At 39.1% G+C, this 21,828-nt stretch overlaps 1 protein-coding gene across 2 annotated transcripts in view; it reads right to left on the bottom strand.

Moving 5' to 3' along the window:
* The window catches only part of grik1b (glutamate receptor, ionotropic, kainate 1b), a 63,922-nt gene that overhangs the window by 18,891 nt on the left and 23,203 nt on the right, over window positions 1-21,828 (bottom strand). For both annotated transcript variants that reach the window (XM_067451302.1, XM_067451303.1), the window contains 6 exons: window positions 15,698-15,865; window positions 10,618-10,875; window positions 7,353-7,534; window positions 5,301-5,354; window positions 4,467-4,640; window positions 1,092-1,235 (listed from right to left, as the gene is read on the bottom strand). In XM_067451302.1, the coding sequence (XP_067307403.1) occupies window positions 1,092-1,235; window positions 4,467-4,640; window positions 5,301-5,354; window positions 7,353-7,534; window positions 10,618-10,875; window positions 15,698-15,865 (980 nt within the window). The remainder of the gene's footprint in view (window positions 1-1,091; window positions 1,236-4,466; window positions 4,641-5,300; window positions 5,355-7,352; window positions 7,535-10,617; window positions 10,876-15,697; window positions 15,866-21,828) is intronic.

Genomic DNA, 21,828 nt, shown 5'->3' with positions numbered 1-21,828 from the left:
ATTGTTATTATTGTTGTTGTAACAGCTTTTTTTAATGCAATAAATTATAATTTTTCAGGCCCATAACCCTATCACTAAATATAACTCCACCCATAATGTCCAGAGAGGTGGAGCTGGACAGTCCAACCACACCCTAACCTACCCATAACCCTATCGCTTAACATAACTCCACCCATAATGTCCAGAGAGGTGGAGCTGGACAGTCCAACCACACCCTAACCTACCCATAACCCTATAGCTTAACATAACTCCACCCATAATGTCCAGAGAGGTGGAGCTGGACAGTCCAACCACACCCTAACCTACCCATAACCCTATCACTAAACATAACTCCACCCATGATGTCCAAAGAGGTGGAGCTAGAAAGTCCAGCCACACCTAACCTACCCATAACCCTATCACTAAACATAACTCCACCCATGATGTTCAGAGAGGTGGAGCTGGACAGTCCAACCACACCCTAACCTACCCATAACCCCATAGCTAAACATAACTCCACCCATAATGTCCAGAGAGAGGAGGTCATTTGGCTCACTGTACCACTTGTCAAATTCACACTATTTGTTAAGTCAATATTGTTATATCGGCCAATTCAGTTACAATTCCATTCGGCCCTACTAGTGGAGCATAAATGACAGGCTTCACCTTTAAATGAATACAACCTGACTATAATGAGTTCACCCACAAAGCCAGCATCGGTAATTTAGCTAAAGCCATTAAGCCCTTGTCCAACACACATTCATCCTCAAGCCTGCAATGCCAACATGCTGACTCAACAATACCTCCTCCAAAACAGGAAGCTCTGACAAGAACACTTGGAAGATATCATTGGGAGAGAGTGAGTGTCCGTGCATAAATCACCACACCTGTTTGGCAGTGGCTCAAAACACTTCCCAGAAAAGTGAGTAATGATGCATTTGGACTAAACAGACAAAACCCAGTTTTAAAAGATTATTTATGCTGATTCTCCCATCATTTACTCATCTTTGTGTCATTCCAATGTACATGATGAGCAAATGATGACCGAATGTTCATTTTGGGTGAACCATCCTTGTCATTTTGGGCAGGAGTTTTTAAGCAGGTGCATGTACCTCTTTGAACAGGCTGATGAATCTGGAGCCGAAGCGCCAGGGTTTGTGCCGGTGACACTGCAGTGAGCTCACGGTGATCTGAGACGCTCGCTGGGACGCGGAAGCGACCATATACACCGCGTCATACATCAGCGCTGCTTCAGTCTGCGGCACACACACACAGAGAGAGAGGATTACTCAGGCATGCAACTAGACTGTTCAAATGATGAAATAACTCACTTGTTTCTGAATTCAATTCTGGGTTCAAAAGACACTTGATATTAAGGAATATTATCAGTGTTAAAATGATTCAAAACTTGAATTGATGAACTTTGCAACATCAAGACTTATTGAACTGAACTGAATCAACACTGGACCGAACTGAGCTGATCAATAAGTTGACATGTTTTTACATTGATTTAACATTTATTCTAACTTGTGTCAGTTTAATGTAATTTAAGTTGACATTAATTAAACATCCAATTTAAAGCTGGAGCTGCTTTACAATTGATTTGAGTTCATTTCATAACGGATGAACTTTGCAACACTGACACTGTAACTAAACTAAATTAACCCTAAACTAAACTGAGCTGAATGACACTGTTGTCTTATGTAGAGCTCAAATTGAATTTGTTCCATAATTGAAGAATTTTGCAATATTAACACAATATTATTTTCGTGTTTATAAATGTAAAGCTGCTTTGAAATAATATGTATAAAGTGATCAACTCACAATAAGACAGACACAGCAGACATTCAAATCAGAGACTATTTTTGTCTTTTAATCAATTCTTATGGTAAACCCATTTTGTGGAGATGTCTTTTTTTGGACTATGGTAAAAATATGTAGTGATATCATGATATATATAAATAAATTCAGTATTATCCCAGCTAACAATAATGTTCTGAATGTTGTCTCAATGTCCTAAAACGTCCAGTTTTTTTTTTTTGGTAATTGTTTCAAAAACATTTTATTTCTTGATTATGCAAACATTAAGGAAATATTCTATTTTATCATTCTTCATTGATTAACATTATGAAACGTTACTTTTGAATGCATTCTGAAACAAGCAGTAACATTTTACAAACGTTGCATGAACGTTGAACTAAAACGTTTCAGAAAAAATGCTTCTACTGTATAAATAATGTTGGTAACACTTTATTTTACAATCCTGTTCCGCGTGTACATACTATGAACTTATTATAGCAATTACAATAACTGGGTAATAATAACTAGGCACTAACCCTGAAATTACCCCTAAAGCCTATGTAGTAACCTTGTATTACTCAGTAAGGTAAGTACACTGTAAGTACATGCACTGTAAAACAAAGTGTAACCCAAGCGGGAACCTCCCGGGGTCTCTCTTAGCCAATACAGAAGTGACTTAAACTGCAGTTCCTCGACTGGCCACTACAGACAAGCTCCAGAAGGGAGCAGAATCTCATTGAGCTCCATGTTAAAATGCCCAATTTTACAGCAGAAAAAAATGAAGAGTAGCGTCATTTCTGGCAGGTCACGTTAGTCAAGCTCGCATCAACTGACTGTCAGCTGATCATGTCTACCTTTAGGGAAACAATGTCTATCGCCACATACATATATAAGCTCCTTCAATACTATCAGCAGCTATCGCGTTTCTCTAGAGCTCATTACCCTCCTCCATCCCCAGCTCCTCCTCTCGTCCAGTCAGGATTTGGTATTCTTATTCCCCCTGAATCAGACTAAATTCCTGAATTATTTTGTACATTAAATATTAACATAAATTATATCTGCAATCCATTATGTTGGTTCTGTTGTTCTGTTTACTCTAAGGGGGATTATTGCTGCTCTTATCCATGCTAGGCTGCAGGGATGCGCATGGGGAGTTCTTGCCCAGAACTGAACCATAACACCAATCCAAACTGTATACTAACTGTCAATCATCTTTGACGATAGTGGCCATGGCAGAAAAACATGCTTATAGCCTGATATAAATTGTGGTTTTGGTCTATACAGCAAATTTTACCCATAATGACAACTGTGAGGGGGGTGAATTTTAATAACTCATTCGTTTACATGATATAAAGTCTTAAAGTTAAAGGCCATTTCACACTGGATGCGATTTTGACGCGCGAATAATTCGCACAATGGTTTTATTTTTTGGTCAGCTGTTTGTGTAATGAGCGCTTCCACACCGAACGCGAATGTGCTGCGGCGAAAAAAACGACATTTATTTTTTCTGTTTCAGTTTTGATTTTTTTTTACTCTGGCGGCGTCAAAAACGGCTTCAACCAATAAAATACAAGGAAACAAAGGTGACGAAATGTCCAGTTGATGTCACGAGCTATTCACTGAACATTAACCTTTGCCAGGTATGGCATATCTCATGAGATTACAGCTGTAGGTCTAGTCAAAGCTGTGCATCTGCAGCTGTGTTTACTACTGTAATAAGTTAACCTTTTATAAATTGCTTTTTTTAACCTTATGTCCGCGATTATGTAAAGTGAATGTGTTGCCATCAGTTTGTCTGTGGCACTTAAATGTTTACATTGTGACTGAACTGGAAACAGTTCGGATCGAATTGGTTCCCTGAAGTGTGAGGTTTGTCTCGTCAGATGCGCTGCTGCCTCTTCAGAAAGTAAGTGCAGAACCGGCCATGATAATGTTTTAGCTCCTGTACATGATTAGCATACTCCCCTTCAGACTCTCTGTCCTTCAAGACTGGGTTGCACCCGAAACTGTCTTTTAAATAAAATGAAAAGCTCACCTTCACTGTCTGTGTTTTCTCAGCTGACGCAGCGAATGTTTTGGAATGTTGGAGCTCTGAAACGTCGCAAATTCATGCCGCGGCTGATGTGAATGGTTTTGACGCGAAATTTTCGCATGCGATTCGTTTCGCTTTTTCGTTACGTGTCCGGTGTGAAAGGGCCTTAAGGGCGTGGCCACTTTGAGTGACAGGTGGATTGCCATTTGTCTGCTGTCTGTTAGTCATCGCGTCACCTAAGCTCCGCCCACGTCCCGCCTCTTTGCCCATTTTCTATAATCATGGAGTGATGTGCAGCCAACGGCCGGCTCGACCCTACTTTACACTACAAAACGGCTCTTCAGAATCCTTTGTGTGACGTCACGGATACTGCATCCATATTTTTATACAGTCTATGATGTAACCATGTTTTAATGTTAACGTTTTTGAGAATATTAAAGACCAAATAACTTCGAATGATCATTCTATTAATGTTACAGGAAGAATGTTTGTTCATTTCTGTGCCAGAATGTTAGACAGAACATTCCCTGTTAGCTGGGATATTATATATCAAAATAACTTAGTACTGCTTTGTACCATTTTTGTACTAGAACATAATAAAACACTATTATCTATAATATAATCATATATATTTATATGTAGGGGATGGACAGACTGTCATCATTCCGTCCAGCAGGCCAGTCTCAGGTTTGGGTGGAGCCTGCACTCGCTCCATGGACCATTTCTCCACCACTGCCGCCACCTGAGGGTTATCGATGTTGAGCAGACGGAAACCCGTCATGTTCACACCGCTGTATCTGTATGGCTCCAGGTCCAATGCAAACAGATCCTGTGGCATACAGTTAAGGCAATACATGAACTCGAGCCTTACAGGTGAAATTACTTCTTTACTTCTAAAAATGTTGCTTGTTTTCTAGCTGTAGAGTAGTGCTGTAGGGATGACGTATTTTTGTAGGCCTAAACCTGGAAACAAGCATATTAGCATAGCAAGTTTAGTTCAATTGTCTTGAAGTCACTGGGCTTTTGCTTAAATGCCTGAAATAAGATATGGTTAACAGAAACTCAAGATATTTTCACGTTTTATTCTACAACATAAAATACATCAGTAAGTTGTGTAATCATAGTTTAGTCTAACTTCAGCTTTTTACTTCCGATGACTATATTAAGGCTTCATAATTCATAGAAGTTTGTGTTCACTCGTGAATATTATCATGATGAACAAAATGTGTAACAAACAACCTTTTTTTGTTCATCACAAAGCTTATTTTGTGCGATAATCTAAAAGCCAGTGGAAGAATCCTTTTGGGTTTTTATCAAGGGACCCAGGGGGATGAGAACTTACAGGCTGGCCTACAAAAATACATCCTGACTGCAGCATCTGCTGACTGAAAACATTGCAGAACACCAAATGAAAACCAGTAGAACACACACTGTTGAAATCTCCTGTCAAAACACTGACACAACCAAAGAAACCATGTAAGAAACTCACCAGAGTGGTAAAAAAGAAATGGTAGTATTCTGTCATCATGCCCATAGACAACAGCTAGAACACAGAAAGAGAGCAAGAAGAGAACATGGTAAACCTCCTTCTGCTAAATCATCCATTCTGTGCTCATATTATAAACATTAGATATCTAGACACACACACATGTACAGTATTTGCTCTGACCCCACAAGACCTGAAATAAAGCATGACTGTATTGTTTTTCAACCACAGCCATAAAGTGGAGCAATCAAATGCCTCACATTTGATGGGGATTTAGTTTAGGGATTTGTATTTTTATTGCTGTAGCACAGTGAATAGGATTTGATAATGTCAAAGTGACATAAGACATCAGTGAATAATCTCACAATATCACACGATATCATATTCCATAAAATTATTTTACTTTACTACTATAATCTATTTCACACTAAACTTACAAACAAAAAACTTGACTTTTCCAGTCAAAAATCACAGTCAGTTTTAGTCATTTCCTTAAATCAAGATAAATTTAGCTGAGAAGCAAAATTACTTAAAATATTAAGGGACCTATTTTAACAATTTATGCGCATGGTCTAAAGTGCACTTAGGGCGTTTCCGAATCCACTTTTGCTAGTTTAACGACTGGGAAGATGGTCGGCGCACGGTTCAAAAGGGTTGTGCCTATTCTCTTAATGAGTCATGGGTGTGTTTTGGCCTAACGTGTAATAAACCAATCAGAGTCTCATCTCCCATTCCCTTTAAAGGGATAGTTCACTTTGAAATAAAATTTTGATATGTTTTAGCTTACCTCATGGGCATCTGAGATGTAGGAGTATTTGTTTCCCCAGTAGCTTCAATTTTGTTCATTTTAGGTCAAACCGTTCTTGTCTGTGCCGCACATAATGCAGGTCTATGGTCACCACCTCAAAGAGCATACACAGAGAAGTCCAAATTAAACAATCCCCCATTGTAAGTACACACTGATGGCCTAAGACACGAAACGAGCGGTTTGTGTGAGAGTACTTATATCGTTTTTACCTCTTGTACGCCACAGGAAACACGCACGCGCGCCCTCGGATCAGTCAGACGTAGTGGTGTACAAGAGGTAAAAACGATATAAATACTGTTCGTTTTCTCACACAAACCTCTCGTTTCGTGTCTTAGGCCATCAGTGTGTACTTGCGATGGGGGATTGTTTAATTTGGACGTCTCTGTGTATGCTCTTTGAGGTGGTGACCATAGACCTGCATTATGTGAGGCACAGACGAGAACGGATTGACCTAAAATGATCAAAATTGAAACTACTGGGGAAACAAATACTCCTACATCTCGGATGCCCATGAGGTAAGCTAAAACATATCAAACTTTTATTTCAAAGTGAACTATCCGTTTAAATTGGTGGATTCGCTATTTACATGGTGGAATTTGAACACTTCTCCAGAGAAGAATACTTTTATTTTTAGTATTTAAAAATGTTTGTGTGCTGTTGTGCGTCCCTGTGTGTGTAATGAGCAGAGTGTATGCACATTGTGCATCCGCCTATAGGAACATATTGCTAACGCAGCCTTTAAATAACAAAAAATACTGCGCTATTTACTTTAGAGCAGGTTTTTTTGGTCAATGGCGCTGTCGTTTTCAGTTCCTCAAAATAGCAATGAGCCAACAATGCTCCTGAACACACCTCGCTTTCAGACCAGCACGCCCATGGGTGAACAGATGGGCAAGAGTGCATTTGCTATTTAAACAACGTGATGTTAAACGTGAAAAAGATAACTGCATCAGGCTGAAATTGGCAAAAATCCCTTGCGTCGCACCTGCCCCCACGTTGCGCTGGGTGTATGATAGGGCCCTTCATTTCTTATGCCATTTTGCTTCTCCAGTAAATGTGTCTTGATGTAAGAATGTTTAGATATTTGTACTGGAAAACAAAAAAAATATTCTTTTTTTTGCTGTGCATGAATGCATTCAAACATTGCAAATGGAATATTTGCTACCTCAATTCAAATTCAATTAAATGAAAAAAAAATTGAATTGGTAAGTCATTATAAGTCATTCATCAGCTGTGAAAGGCATTACCTGTTTGAGGACGTCTGCTGCGGTCTGGTACGAGCAGTCAAAGATGACACAAAACTCTTTCCCCTTCTTCATCTCTTTAAGAAGCGGCCGGGCATCTTTACTTCCCAGCGGTAACTGTCGGATTTTGATCTTGATACTGTATCGCGACGGAGCCTTGATCAGCTCCTGAAGACGAATTAACCCTAAAAATAGTGGAAAAGCCAAAATCAGCAAATATGATAGAAATACATTCAAAGTAGTTTTTTTTTTAAAGAAATTTGTACTTTAATTCTGCAGGGATGCATTAAATCAATCAAACATTACAGTAAAGATATGTTACAAGATATTTTATATTTCAAATAAATGCTGTTCTTTTGAATTTTCGATTCATCAAAGAATTCTAATAAAATGTTTCACAGTTTCCACAAATATAATCAGCACAACTGTTTCCAACATTGGTAATAATCATACATTTTCCTGAGCAGCAAATCATCATATTATACTGATTTCTGAAGGATTATGTGACACTGAAGACTGGAGTAATGATGCTGAAAATTCAGCTTTTGATCAAAGAAATAAATTACATTTTAACATATATTCACATAGAAAAGTTCTTTAAAATGTTAATAAAATTGTACTGTTTTTACTGTATTTTTAATCAAATAAATGCAGCCTTGGCATGATATTTCTTTCAAAAACAATACAACTGGTGTAAATGTGAAATGAACTGAAATGTTAAACGAGTTAATCAAGTTCTGCTTTGACTCAGATTTATCAAACACCATTTTAAGTAGATTCTTAATTAGCTTAATTCAAATTCTCATCATATCACAAAAGTAATGCTTAAGTCTTCTTTTTCTAAACAGGGATGTTGCTGTTTTTGGTTTTTAATATTTTTCATCCATGAAAAATGACAAAGTTAATCATATTCTAATCTCATTAATAATGAAGAAATGTCATTTCAGCAAACAAATTATCCCAGATATGATCACAAAGTCAACATTAACCACACCAGCAGTATACACACAAATGTCAAACTCAGAACAGAAATATAAATGAATGACATTTTTCATTAAGCACTGAGATGATAACCATCTGACACCCATGGGTTGGTTTATAAATATGAAAAACACATTACACACACACTGATATGATGATTATAGGTGCATCTAATAACTGCATATTTGAAAAAGTGCCTTAAAGTATCTTTATCTACCTTACTGTTAAGCGTGCATATTCTGGATCATTTTAAACATATGTGTCTTGTAAATGCATTTAGAAATCATTAAAAAAACAAAACAAAAAAACACCAGTGAGATCTTTTCAAAAACTCACTAGTTTCTCCTAGACAGCAACTAATCTAAATTGAGAACAAAAGTAGATTTTTGATTATCCTGCTACTTTGTGGATGTTTCCAGAGGAAAAGACCAACTAAATTGGTTAAAACTAAATGGTTAAACCATTCAGGTCAGTGTTCGGGTCAGTTTTGAGTGATCAAGTCTCGCATAGCCTGAGCTTTAGACTGATGGCAGAAGGTCTGGACTCCATCGTAGCTTTCATTGGTCAAGGACCGCCCAAGAGGACATTTGACTGACATGTAACGTAACCAAGCACAGTTTGTTTTGTTACGCTTCATGATTAGGGGCGTGAAAATGAAAAGTCGATATCCCTGCGATAACAGACTGGCGTGCATTTGTATTCATTCAAGAACGCGCTGCAAGTTTATGGCAACAATGTCACCGCAAACTTCACAAAATCCAGCTTTTAGTTAATCCTGATCAGGGTTGCAAAATTCAGGGAATTTTCAAAGTTGGAAACTTTTAATGCGGACAATAAACAATTTCTGAAAAATGCTGTTAATATGTCAAATCACCAAAACCAAACATGCCCCTATCAAAAAGGACCACACCCCTATCTTAATAGCTCCACCGCCAAATTCATAAACATGCTATGCAAAACAGGCACCTCTCCCCTAATAAGTGTATACACTCCCTTACTGCTGATTAGATACAAGTGTGTTCTGGGGCTCGATCTGATCCACTTTCAACATTGTTTTTCAGAAATCGCTTACTGCACCTTTAACAGGAATAAACTGGATATTTGGAATATTGCAGGTTAGCCTATATAACAGGGAACTTGTCACAGTTGCAAGCACGACAGCTTTCTTCTTCCACAAAGAGGGTTTGGCATCACAACTGCTTTGTTTTCAGGTGAAATGTTAAAGAACGTGAGACACGCATCTCCCGGAAATCCTACAGAATTCAACCAATCAGATGATGACTTTGAAACTCCTAAAGCGTTTCCCATCTTGTGTGCCATATGCATCAGCAGACATTCAGCCAACAGTCTGTGGGTGTGATGTCTGAGGCTAGCTTTGACCACAATAATCTCATAAGAGTTGCTTTTTAAAAAAAGTCTTAAACTAAGCTAAGATTTGCCAAGATACCAAAGTCTGCAATCGAAAGAAAGACATCTCAATATGAACTCAAACATTTCTTATCATAAAGAACTTTTATTCTTAAAGGGTTAGTTCACCAAAAAATGAAAATTCTCTTAATTAATTACTTACCCGTAAGACCTCCGTTCATCTTCAGAACACAAATGAAGATATTTTTGTTGAAATCTGATGGCTCAGAAAGGCCTTCATTGTCGTTACGTCGTTACAAAGCCCATCTCACTACAGTGGCTCTACAATCATTTTATGACGCAAAGAGAATAGTTTTTGTGCGCAAAGAAACTAAATAACGACTTATATAGTGATGAGCTGATTTCAAAACAAAGCTTTAAATGGTTATTAATCTGCGCATCCATTCATGTTTCGGATCGCGTGTCAAACCGCCAAACTGCTGAAATCATGTGACATTGGCGATCCGGATCATGAATCAACACACTGATTCATAACCGTGATTGTAGAGTCACTGTAGTGAGATGGGATTTGTAACGACGTCTTTAGTGCCTTTATGGGTCTTGAGAGAGGAAATGACATTGGTGTCAATGAAGGCCTTTCTGAGCCATCGGATTTCGAAGATGAACGAAGGGTCTTACGGGTGTCGAATGACATTAGGGTAAGTAGTTAATGAGAGAATGTTCATTTTTGGGTGAACAAACCCTTTAAGAGCGCACACTTATTATATAGTTTAACTTATATATTTTTTGTTTCACATATTTATTTTCTTTCATTTTAGGAAATACATTTAAGTGTATACTTGAATTATGTCTGAGAACTCCTGAGAAATGAATGAAACATCTGAGCAATAAAAATGGTGTTTCTGACGAGTTGACCCACCTGTTGCGTCCTCGTACACAACCGTCACGGCTTTCCACTTGTAGAACTGCACGATGTCCAGCACAGAGCGGCTGATGGAGGCGTAGTCTGGGTACAGGTTGATGTAGAAACTGTCTTTGTTGTCCACAGACGGGTGTTTCCAGCGGGTCTGGATGTGAGGAACCTCCAGAGCGTTACAGATGGACTGGACCGCACTCACTGAAGAACTGTGGGACGGGCCGAACACAGCGGCCACACCGAGAGCCAGCTGATCACAGGCTGACATAAAGACCAACAGAACATCAGGGACTTTATTAACACACTGTTAAAATACTCAACCCTAATTCAACTTTAAATCTTAGGTTCAGCTGCCTTAAATGTTTAAGTATACTCAAATTGGCCGTACAAGTCGTTTCAGCTTTTTTAATTTATTTTTTCTCTACACTCTTGGAAATAAAGGTTCCAAAATGGTTCCCCAAACATTTGATTGTTAGCATGCAGAACATTTTATAACCTAAATAATCTTTTTCCACTATAAAGAACATGTTATGCTTTGAAAAGATTCCATGGATTTTAAAGGTTCTTCATTGAAGCATTGTTAAAGAATAATAATAAAGAAATAAAGAAACAATAAAGAAACTTTACTTTTAAGAGTGTAGTTTAATTTTGTACCACTTAAAAATTAAGTATAAACAGAACAATGTGTTGTCATAACTTATCGATCATATAATTTTTTATAAAAAGCAATAATATAAAATGAAATGCTAATAGGTACACTGAAAAAAATGGTGTAGAAAATGTTCATGGCAAGTAACAACAGTGTTATTTAAGTTTTATTATAATGGTATTACTTTAAATATTTACTAATTTAAATATTGATATTTAGGTTTAATTACTTTTATTTCAGTTTTAGTTATAGTATTTATTTATTTCCAATTAATTTTATCAATCCTTCAACTTGCCAAAGCAACATTTCTAATTCTTACTTAAATATAGTTTTTAAATTTGGAAAGTTGAAAAACTGTGTGGAGAGTGTATGTCAAAAGATGCTGGTTAGAATTGATGCTGTGGGAACACTCTGCGTGATTGTGTCTTGAAACACGTGTGAAATCAGTCCAATGGCATAGGTGGGTGATGTCATGACCAGGAAGCTATAAAGCGCACCCAGACCAAACAATGTCAGGCAAGATGATCATAGGCACGCAGGAAGTATGCCAGGGCGACCCAGCGTCTTGTTCCTTCTCCGGGGGACCAAGGCTACAGTTGTAACCGAGGCGTTCCCGTTTAAGGAAACTCACGCTGCGTCAAAATGATGCTGTGGAAACATCTATACCCATCCCTCCTTAATGACCAGTACCTATCCAGTGTGAAATTAGGCGAGCAAAACTAGGACAGAAGCACCTGGGACCCCGGTGCTACTGTACGGGTGAAGCCCAAAAAGAAGGTTGTAAACCTGCCAAATGTGAGCAAAAAGGACCAGCCCGCCACATCACCCTCTTGTGGGGGTACCCCTATTAAGAGTCCAAAGCCTCCATCACTCCTGATCTGACGCACCACGGAGGAAACAGCAAAGGGTTCTTCCCAAAGACACCGTGCAAAGGTGTGTGGTAAGCCAGTATGACCACCACATAAACCCTTAGTGTGAATGGAAATAATTCTGCAGAGAATCGATTCTGCAGAACTAATAGCACTACACCAAATGGGCAGTGTTGAGCACATACTCTGCTCTCCCGAACTTGGGAACAGAACAATTGGGGAAACAGTGTACAGACACAGCCTAGGCCATGTCTGTAAGAGTTCTACCCTCTTAGGAGTTCATTTTCCATATCCTGGGCCTCATCCCCTGTCTCAATAGGATGTCCTGCTCCCTGAATTTGGTGCCCAGGGATGTAAAGCCTGAGCCATCGTCACCAGGCAGTAAGCACCAAGAGAGATGATGACCCCTCCACAGACCCTGAGCTGAGAGGCCATGCATGGTCGCTACCCAGCCCATGAGGGAAGCATCCATCATAAGCATTATGCGATGACGAGAAGCTCCCAACACAGAAACCTGTAACAACAATTAAGGCTCCTTCCACATAACCACATTACGAAGCACCTGCGCGTGACCATGATCATGCGGAATGGGTTGCCCCTTGGTCTTGAGCCTCCACTGCAAAGATCTCAAGTACAGCAGGCCAAAAGTTTAGTTGGACGCAGCTGGAATCAGACCTAACTCAGAAACAGTCTCAAAAAACTGAACAGTTTGCACAGAACCGCCCCCTGAGGGCACCGTGTAATGAGGTGTTGACCATTTCTCCACGGAGTGGACTCCTCTCACACAGCCTTCTTGGAGATAATGACAGTCCTCAGATCTGTCTTATCCCAAAGAATTCGTACTAAGAGAACCAGCCTCTTGAGATTGGTCTCTACCATCATTAGAGTAGCCAATTCGGTGTCCTGAAGCAGATGACCGGCAGGGAGTGAACTAAACTAGAACTCGCTGAGGACCTCTGCACCACGAAGCACATGAGGTGGCACCAAAGGGAGATGGGCACCGTAAAAAGAGGTGTAATCCATTTCCCTCTGGAGGGGCCCACAGAAGTCTGACACCACTGATGTCAGAACCGCTTTGCCGAAGCCATTATCTTCTTCGAGATAATGACGGTCCTCAGATCTGTCTTACCCAGAAAAGACTTCCGCTAATAGCACCGAAGGGAGACGAGCACTGTATGATGAGTTGTTATCCATTTCCCCCCAGGAATTTCAGAATTCAATTCCCCAGAATTAAATGCAGCCAAATATCAACCAGACAAGTAAAAACGGTCTGGATGAGCAGCTGATACAGACATCAGCTTTTCAAAGCAGAACATATTTTATTTAATTTCTCAATTAAATGCAGTCAGCAAACAATCAGACAAGCATACACAATCTGAATGACTGGCTGAATATAATAGAATCTCAAATCCAAAAAGAATCTAGGTTTGCAGTAGTGATCATAGGGACAAGAGAAAGGAAAACTCCCATCTGCTCAGCTCCCTCCGAATACATATACTGTATATTGCAGACACAAAATCCACACGCTGCCTTGGAAAATGCGAGATCAGAATCACTAACTTTATTGCAGACCAGTAATATGGGTGCTGCCTCGGCAAATGCAAGATCGGCCTTGAATTAGACTTTTATTCCCTCAAGAATAAAGCCACCTGGAGCTTAAAAACTCCTGATGGTGCATGCTCGCTTTTCTTCACACATAAGGACATTTTTATGAATGAACACTGCCAGCCCTCTCAAGAGCTGACTGACGTGCATGCTCTGCTCCCAAACAAAAAACACATAAAACGCTTGTACCCCCACTCGTAGTTCTTCATGCCTTTGTCTCATCACGGCTATTATTGTAATGCTCTTTATCTAGGCGCAAAGGAATCTCTGGTTGCTCGTCTACAGTATGTTCAAAATGCTGCAGCGAGAATCCTAGCAAAAACAAAGAAATGGGATCCCATAACACCTGCATATGCTGCATAACACATGCTTTTTCTGTCGCGGCTCCTGCACTCTGGAATGTGTTGCTCTATATTAAATCTTCGTCAAGCACGGACATTTTTCAAACAGACTTGAAGACTTATTCTGTCAAGCTAAAGCCATATGATTAGGTCTGAGAAGTGTGAGTGATTGATTGTAATATTCTCTGGATGTTATGTTATGCTGTTTTATTAAACGGCTCTGTGAAATACTTGATTCTGATTGGTCAATCGCGCATTCCAGCGGTATGTTATTTACAGATAACACCCGCTCATCCGGGTACTACGAGTTATCTTGACTGGTACTACTTCTATGCTTAACGCTGGCACCATCTTGTGGCTTAAACAGCCGTGGGTTACGATGGAAGACTTAAAGCCAGGTTTCCTTTTTAACGTTTTTAATATAGATATTTTTCTTACACAAGCGCATCGATTCGAATCAGAAGGCTCTAATAACCCATCGGAGTCGTGTGGAGCACGTTATTTGACGGACAGCTGCATTTTTTATGGACTTCAAACACAACAACTGCTTGGATTAATGTTAGCCTGGACTTTTTAAATATAACTCCGATTGTATTTGTCTGAAAGAAGAATGTCATACACACCTATAATGACTTGAGGGTGAGTAAATCATAGGCTTGGATTCATTTTTGGGTGAACTAACCCTTTCAGCATTCATTTTCAACATTTAGCAGCAATAGATAAAGGCTTAAAGCAGGCTGGAACTGTTTTTCTTCGCGGAAGCTTTGCGTAAGAGCTAATAAAATATTTAATCTCAAGACAATATTTTGTGTCTAATAATTATTTAGACTAGTAGCCGTGTAATAAGCGGGATAATGTACACCCAGCCGGTTGTTATCGCAGAATAAACCCCTTCAGTGATGCCTGATCACTCTGTCTGGGTTTATTCTGCGATAACAACCGGCTGGGTATACATTATCCCTTACATGTTATGTTGATATGATTTGCATTCTATTTCTCTATATGTGTTTTTTTAAAAACTATTTTTATCTACTATGGACAGCACTTTGGTCCATCTTAATGGCTTTGAAAGTGCTATATAAATAAAAAGAGTTGAGTAGTGCAGCGAGTGCATGGAGGGACATGATTTAATCGCTGTTTGCTCATCATTATACTCCTTTCTAGATAAAAATATGCTTGTGGAAAACAAATAACAGTAAATAGACAGAGACAATTACACACAGAGCTCTTGCTGGAGGCACAAAAGCTGGCATTGTTTGGTCTGGGTGCGCTTTATTGCTTCCTGGTCATTGGACTGATTTCACATGTGCTTCACGCCGTAATTACACAGAGCGTTCCCACAGTGTCAATTCGACACAGCGCGAGTTCCCTTGAAAGGGAACTGTAGTATTTTCTTTGTTTTATTTACAATTACGAAAAAATACTTTTTTATAGTGTATATATTTTTATGTAAGAGCTCTTTTTGCCACCATTCCTATAGTTTAAGTGGTAAATCATGGTGCTTGCAACTGCAAAGTCATGAGTTCGATTCCCAGGGAATGCATGAAAGGATCTGTTCATGTAATGGATGTTGCTTTAGATAGAAGTGTATGTCAAATGTGTAAATGTAAGTATCACACCTCGTCTCGAGGCCTCGAAGCTGTCGAACAGGTTGATTCTCTGGATGTCGTAGGTGAGGGTGGTGTTGGGCATTAAAGTCCTGTTTCTGTTAATGTTGGTTACAGCGAATTTGAAGGCAAGTTCCTCCACGCTAATCGGTTCATTCTCAAGTGTCTCGAAAATCCCACCTGCATAGACAGAAAAAGGAAAAATAGACTTTAGTAATCTCAAATCTCAACTCAATTTTCTGAGTTGTCAGTCATGCTTCTTTAAAAAAAGATGTTTCTCCTAATGCAATAAAATGTTAATCTATGAAGATTCGGTGAAGGTTAAAATTCTGCAATTTAAACAATTATCACACTAAAATACAAGCCATCCTAAATGTCTCAATCGGTTGTTAACTCAAGCTGCGGCAGCACAAAACATTTTATTTTTAATTTTTCCGTCATGACGTCTCTAATCTACATGACAACTACAGACAGAATATGACAAAACAAATGAATACAAAATCTGCTTTAGTGCACAGCATATCTGTACTGGAGCACAGGTTCAAATATTAGTCAAAGCTCTGAGAAAACACACCAAGGGCCAGATTTACGAACAGCTTGTGTCCAGCACAAACCCTGTTTTGGCATTAAAAACTACTGTCAGGATTTACTAAGACACGCAGTGAAGAATTAGCACTGAAAAGGCATGGACAGGGTCAGGGTTTGTGGCTGACCTTAATGCGTATGCATTTGTAGGAGTTTCCCTTTCAGACACAACATTTATGAGAGGAGTTGAAGTTTATTGTCTATTCTGTTTGTCACAGAGCGGAAATGCAAATCTTTGACACTAGTGATAGATACATTCACATTACTGCTTAAAAACACATCACACATTTACAACACAACTACAACATTTACAAAATTACACAATTAGAAAAAACACCATTACACATTATAATGGCATCTGTTCTATTGGAGGGGGTGAGTATGATCTTTTAACACAGCAATTGATGTTTTTTTCCATAAAGCCCTGAAGTGGATGCTTGATTCATTATTTGTGGAAGTTTGTTCATCTGTTTTAATGTTAAATTGCCGTACCATGAAATAATATGTGAGAATACTCTATATCATTGATCGATATAGCATAGTTAAAGTGTGCAAGCTAATGTTGAAACTTCTCAGTTTCCTAAGAACACCCAAACGTTGTCTTGCCTTTTTATGGATTTACCCTGTTACTTTCAAAATAAAGTTTCTTAAGTTTCAATTACATTTCTCATCAATAATTGTACCAAAGTATTGTGACCTGCTCTATGGTTTTCCCTTTTATGACAACTGGTTTATATACAGAGGCGGTACCTACTATTCTTGACTGATTTCTCGACACAGCTCTTTCGCCTCGAACCAACAAATGATGCTGTCATTGTACTCAAAGTATGAGGAACAATTCATTTGTTTCTGACAGGAGACCAATGCCATATCATCAGCATACTTTATGAGAGAAAGGTTATCATCATCACACTGCTATTCATTGATGTATACAGAAAACAGTATTGGAGACAGTAGCCTACACATCCCTGCGGTATCTGAAGCAATCTGACATGGCATTATTATTCATAGAGACTTGCTGAGGTCGGCCTTTTAAGAACTCCCTAATCCATAAAATCATCCAACTACTAACACCTAAATCATGGCACCTAAAAGCGCTTTAAAATAAGATACGGTTGGACGGTATTAAAAGCAGACGAGAAATCCATGGAGAGTATTCAAACATAGGTATTTGAATTATCTTCTAGAAGATGTTGAACCTTACTTAAAAGAGACAATAACTAGGACCTAAAACCAGGATAAAGGGCTATTTGAGTACTAAATGCATATGTCATGTTACGGAGCGCTGCTGGTGATTATGTTGAGATAATATTAAATTGCCAAATGTCTTCTTCGGTTAAATGTGTGTAGGATATGTATTTGTTCTGCTGTCTTGACCAGGACTACACTGAAAAAGAGATTTTTAATCTCAATGGGATTATTTCCTGGTAAAATAAAGGATAATAAATAAATAAATAAAAAGATTAAGAGAGGCATCCACAGTGCTCCTATTGGCCCGATAGGCATACATTTGCAAAAAAAACATTTGCATCTCCATACATTGCAAAGAACTGATGTGAGTGCAATTGGGCGAAGTCATTGAAAGATTTTGCATGGGGTATTTTGGACACCGGGATGACAATGCAATTCTTCCAGGCTAATGGTAAAAAAGCATAGTCCAGAAGAATTTGAAACAACCTTGTACACACATTTCCAATTTGTGCTGCACATTCTTTCAAGACTTTCCCCTTCAGGCCGTCTGCGGTTTGACTTCACGAAGCACTGAGACGACCTCTCTCTGTGTTTGAGTCATGGTTAGGGATGCGCGATATACCGGTACTGGAAAAATACCGGTATATTTTTTATTTAAAACGGTACGATATCATGATTTGGCACATTTCGGTATATGCTGCTTTTCCGAAGTTCACCGCTAGATGGCAGCGCGCTACCCAAACTGACCCGAAACAACCGGCAAATGTTACAACAACATAGATGGACAAAATGGACAAAGCAGTTGAATCTCACTCAAGATGCCCAAAACGAATTAATAAAGAGAGGAGTAGAAGTGACATTTGTAATGACTTTGCTTATAAAACTGATGACGAACCATCAAACCCAGCCAAGAAGCATCTGTCACTATCCTGACTTTAAGACTTCTGAAGAGATCGACAGGTCAGTGAATCATTCAAATCATCTCATTTAGACATTTATTTTCTTTTAACACTGATCAACGCACACACACAGCCTAACATAAGATCGAATATCACAATCTCCAGCGTTCGTTTCAACCAATGACATTTAGATCTCATTATATTTGCACGCGTACTATAGCACTGTTTACATTCACGTTAGACACACCTGACTGTGTTTATGTGAATAACGTTACTCACTAAAGACGGACTTTTGTACATAATTCTGTGTATTTGACTTTAAGGAAACTTGTGAAATGTGCGAGCATGACTAAGTGACAGGCGTGTGTGTGTGTGTGTGTGTGTGTGTGTGTGTGTGTGTGTCGTATGAGCTCATATCTCCTGTAACTGTTATTACGAAATGCTATAAAATCTCTTGCGTGTTCAAATGATTTCCGTTATCCATCCCGAGACGAGCGTGAAATGTTGAATCGGATTTTGCAGATTGCTTTAGTGTAGTCCGATGTCTTTTGAAACCGGAAGCAATTTGCTAATTTTGAGATTTTTGCTGAAATTATTTCTCACAAGAAAGTTTTCAAATGACTGATTTGATGTGATAAGCTTTGCTAATTAATTTACTAATAAACATTTGTGGTAATTTCCCACTTTATAAACTCAAAACTTGCATAATTGTTCTCATTCGCGTGCAATATACCCGCGCTAATATCAGACCTTGTGGTATCGATTTAATATCGGTACTTCGGTATTAGATTGTGGTACCGTACCGAAGCCAAAATTGTGGTATCGAGCCATCCCTAGTCATGGTCATTACTTCATCACTACCAGTCAAGTCATTTCAATTATTATCAAATGCTGAGTAGAAAATATTAAAGGGGGGGTGAAATGCTGTTTCATGCATACTGATCTTTTTACACTGTTAAAGACTTGGAATCCCATACTAAACATAGACAAAGTTTCAAAAGTTAAGGTGGACGTTTGATGGGAGTATTTCTTTGTCAAAAATACTACTTCCGGTTATTCATAAGTTTCGGCAAGTTTTTTGCGATCATGTGTCCCCTTGACGTTAATGGGGGCGGAATTTCCTTGTATGGGCCTTACGGACAATTCTACCGGAAGAGCGTGAGAGAGAGAGAGAGGGAGAGAGCGAAAGTAACAGGCTACGCCCATCAAAGCGCTGGCTTGTAGGATGCTGGACAGGTGATGTGCACAATTACAATGTCACCAAAAAAGTGCGTTTTTGGTTGCCAGACCAAGACAGTCCTGCACAGATTCCCCAAAAACCCCGCGTTAAGGCAACAGTGGATGTAATTTGCTTTTCCGGATCAGCAACTGAGTTGCGCGAATGTTTATATCTGTTCGCTGCATTTCGGTGCCGACTGTTTCATAAACAAGGCCCAGCTCGACGCCGGATTTTCCCGATCGCCTAATGCTGAATGATGGAGCAGTCCCAACGTTAGAACCGCAGGCTGTGAGTAAGACTGCTTCAAATGTCTGTGTTTTTGCCAATGCTCATCAAGTAGCCCAAACATGATCACGTATAGTTAATTGATCAATGGAGCATGCGATGTGTAGTGCGTGTACATTTGTTTAGCTGGCCACTATATGTGTAACTTTATGTTTGTGTATTGTAAAAGCACTCCAAACAACAATACACAAAGAGTGGGGAAATATGTTGAACTAAATAAGCTCGCTTCTTCATTCAAATGCGCTACTATTCCGTGTCTTTCTATGTAAACACTAACTTAGCCTGCCGTGCAAAACCAGTCCGCTTACTAACGTTACAATTGTCTACACAAACCACGCGTAAACACACACACACACGTGCACAACTGCACTTCCCACATGTACACCTTCAAAGACAAAAATACGACGATATAATTCAAGTATAAATATGTAAATAACACAAGTCGCTAAGCATATTATATAGTTAGTGTATAACTTGTACCACATACAGACGTCCTGCTCTAGTCGTTTTTGCTGCTGCTCCTGTTCAACTGCAGCCTCTGGGTCTGATTCCGGATCATAGATGTATGGCTGTATCTGATTAAAAGCCATATTTTTATTTTGAATAAAGTTTTTTTCCCGCTGTTAGGGATGACACAGCTTTACGACGCACTCGACTCAACACAATAGCAGCAGCGAGCACACGTCATTATTTAGCTCCGCTCACACGACACGCCCCCACCCGCTCGGCTTTTTTCGGAAAGACTCGGAACAGCGCATCTTTCTTATATAATTATAAAAAAAAATAAAGACTTTTCGGAGATATGCAGGATGCAATGCTACTCTATAGGTACTCAAGATTGACATGACACTGACTGAAACTGAGTGTTTCACCCCCCCTTTAAGATTATTTGCAAAACAATGAGTCTTTTCTTTTGTCGACCCATCATTCTATTCAGACCCTTCCATGCATCTCTTACGTTCCCAGTTTTGAATTTCTCTCCAATTATTCATTCTGTGCATCTTTTATCTCACGTTTTACTGCTTTGTTTAACTCTTTTGCATTCTGCTGATCATTCTGGAAGAAAGCAATTTTCTTCATATTTAAATAATGTTTCAAATCTTTGTTAATCCATGGCTTATTATTTGGGTAGACTCTGATATTCTTTGTTTGAACAACAGAATTTACACAGAAAAAGACATAGCAGGTTATTGTATCATTCAACAATTCATAAGTACTACAGCAGTCGTCATTATTAAAAAAATAAGTCTCATTCAGTACACTCAAAACAGCCTCTCAGCTCTTCTGTTGAGTCTCTGGACCACGGTGGCACCTGCTCAACGGCAGGCTTAATCCTCTTTAATAGCTGCCTATATTTTGGTAACAGACGAATAAAAGTCACAGGGGTGGATGCATGTAACCTTGGCACATATGCACCTTCCACATTACCAAAGCATTTATCCAGAGTCTTAACCAGTCTTGTCGGACAGGTTAGATTTTGCTCAAGATTTGGCAACAACATAGACGTAGATCGCATTTATTGAAGTCTCCAAGCAAAGACTCGGTCATCTGCAGAATTGCACAATGCTCTGTTTTGGTCCAGGCACATGCTAAAATACTTGTTATTTGTCCAAATTCACGAGGCAAATAATGTGACCTACACGAGACAGTAAAAAGTTCATAGTGAGCTGAGTCCACCTGCTATTAAGGAGCATACACAGTCCTCCTCCGATGGTTTTGGTTGACTTTGGTCACGGTCTAGACAGATTTATGAACATCCGTCCAATGTTGTCAATCACCTCCTTCAGACATGTCTCCATAATGCAGATCAGGTTAGTGCTTTTGAAGTCTGTTATATTTCACCAATGCTGTGAGTTTTGGCCTTATATTTTGGAGGTCTACATTAGTTAAAGTTATTGTAGGAAGAAAAAATTGACTGACGCAATGTTTAAAGTCTGTTTTGGATTCACACCTCTAGAGCTGCT

This window comes from Pseudorasbora parva, chromosome 8, assembly GCF_024679245.1.
Source record: "Pseudorasbora parva isolate DD20220531a chromosome 8, ASM2467924v1, whole genome shotgun sequence".
Taxonomy (NCBI): Eukaryota; Metazoa; Chordata; class Actinopteri; order Cypriniformes; family Gobionidae; genus Pseudorasbora; species Pseudorasbora parva.
Note: the sequence above shows the minus strand (reverse complement) of the source record. Positions and strands in the feature narration are given on the sequence as shown.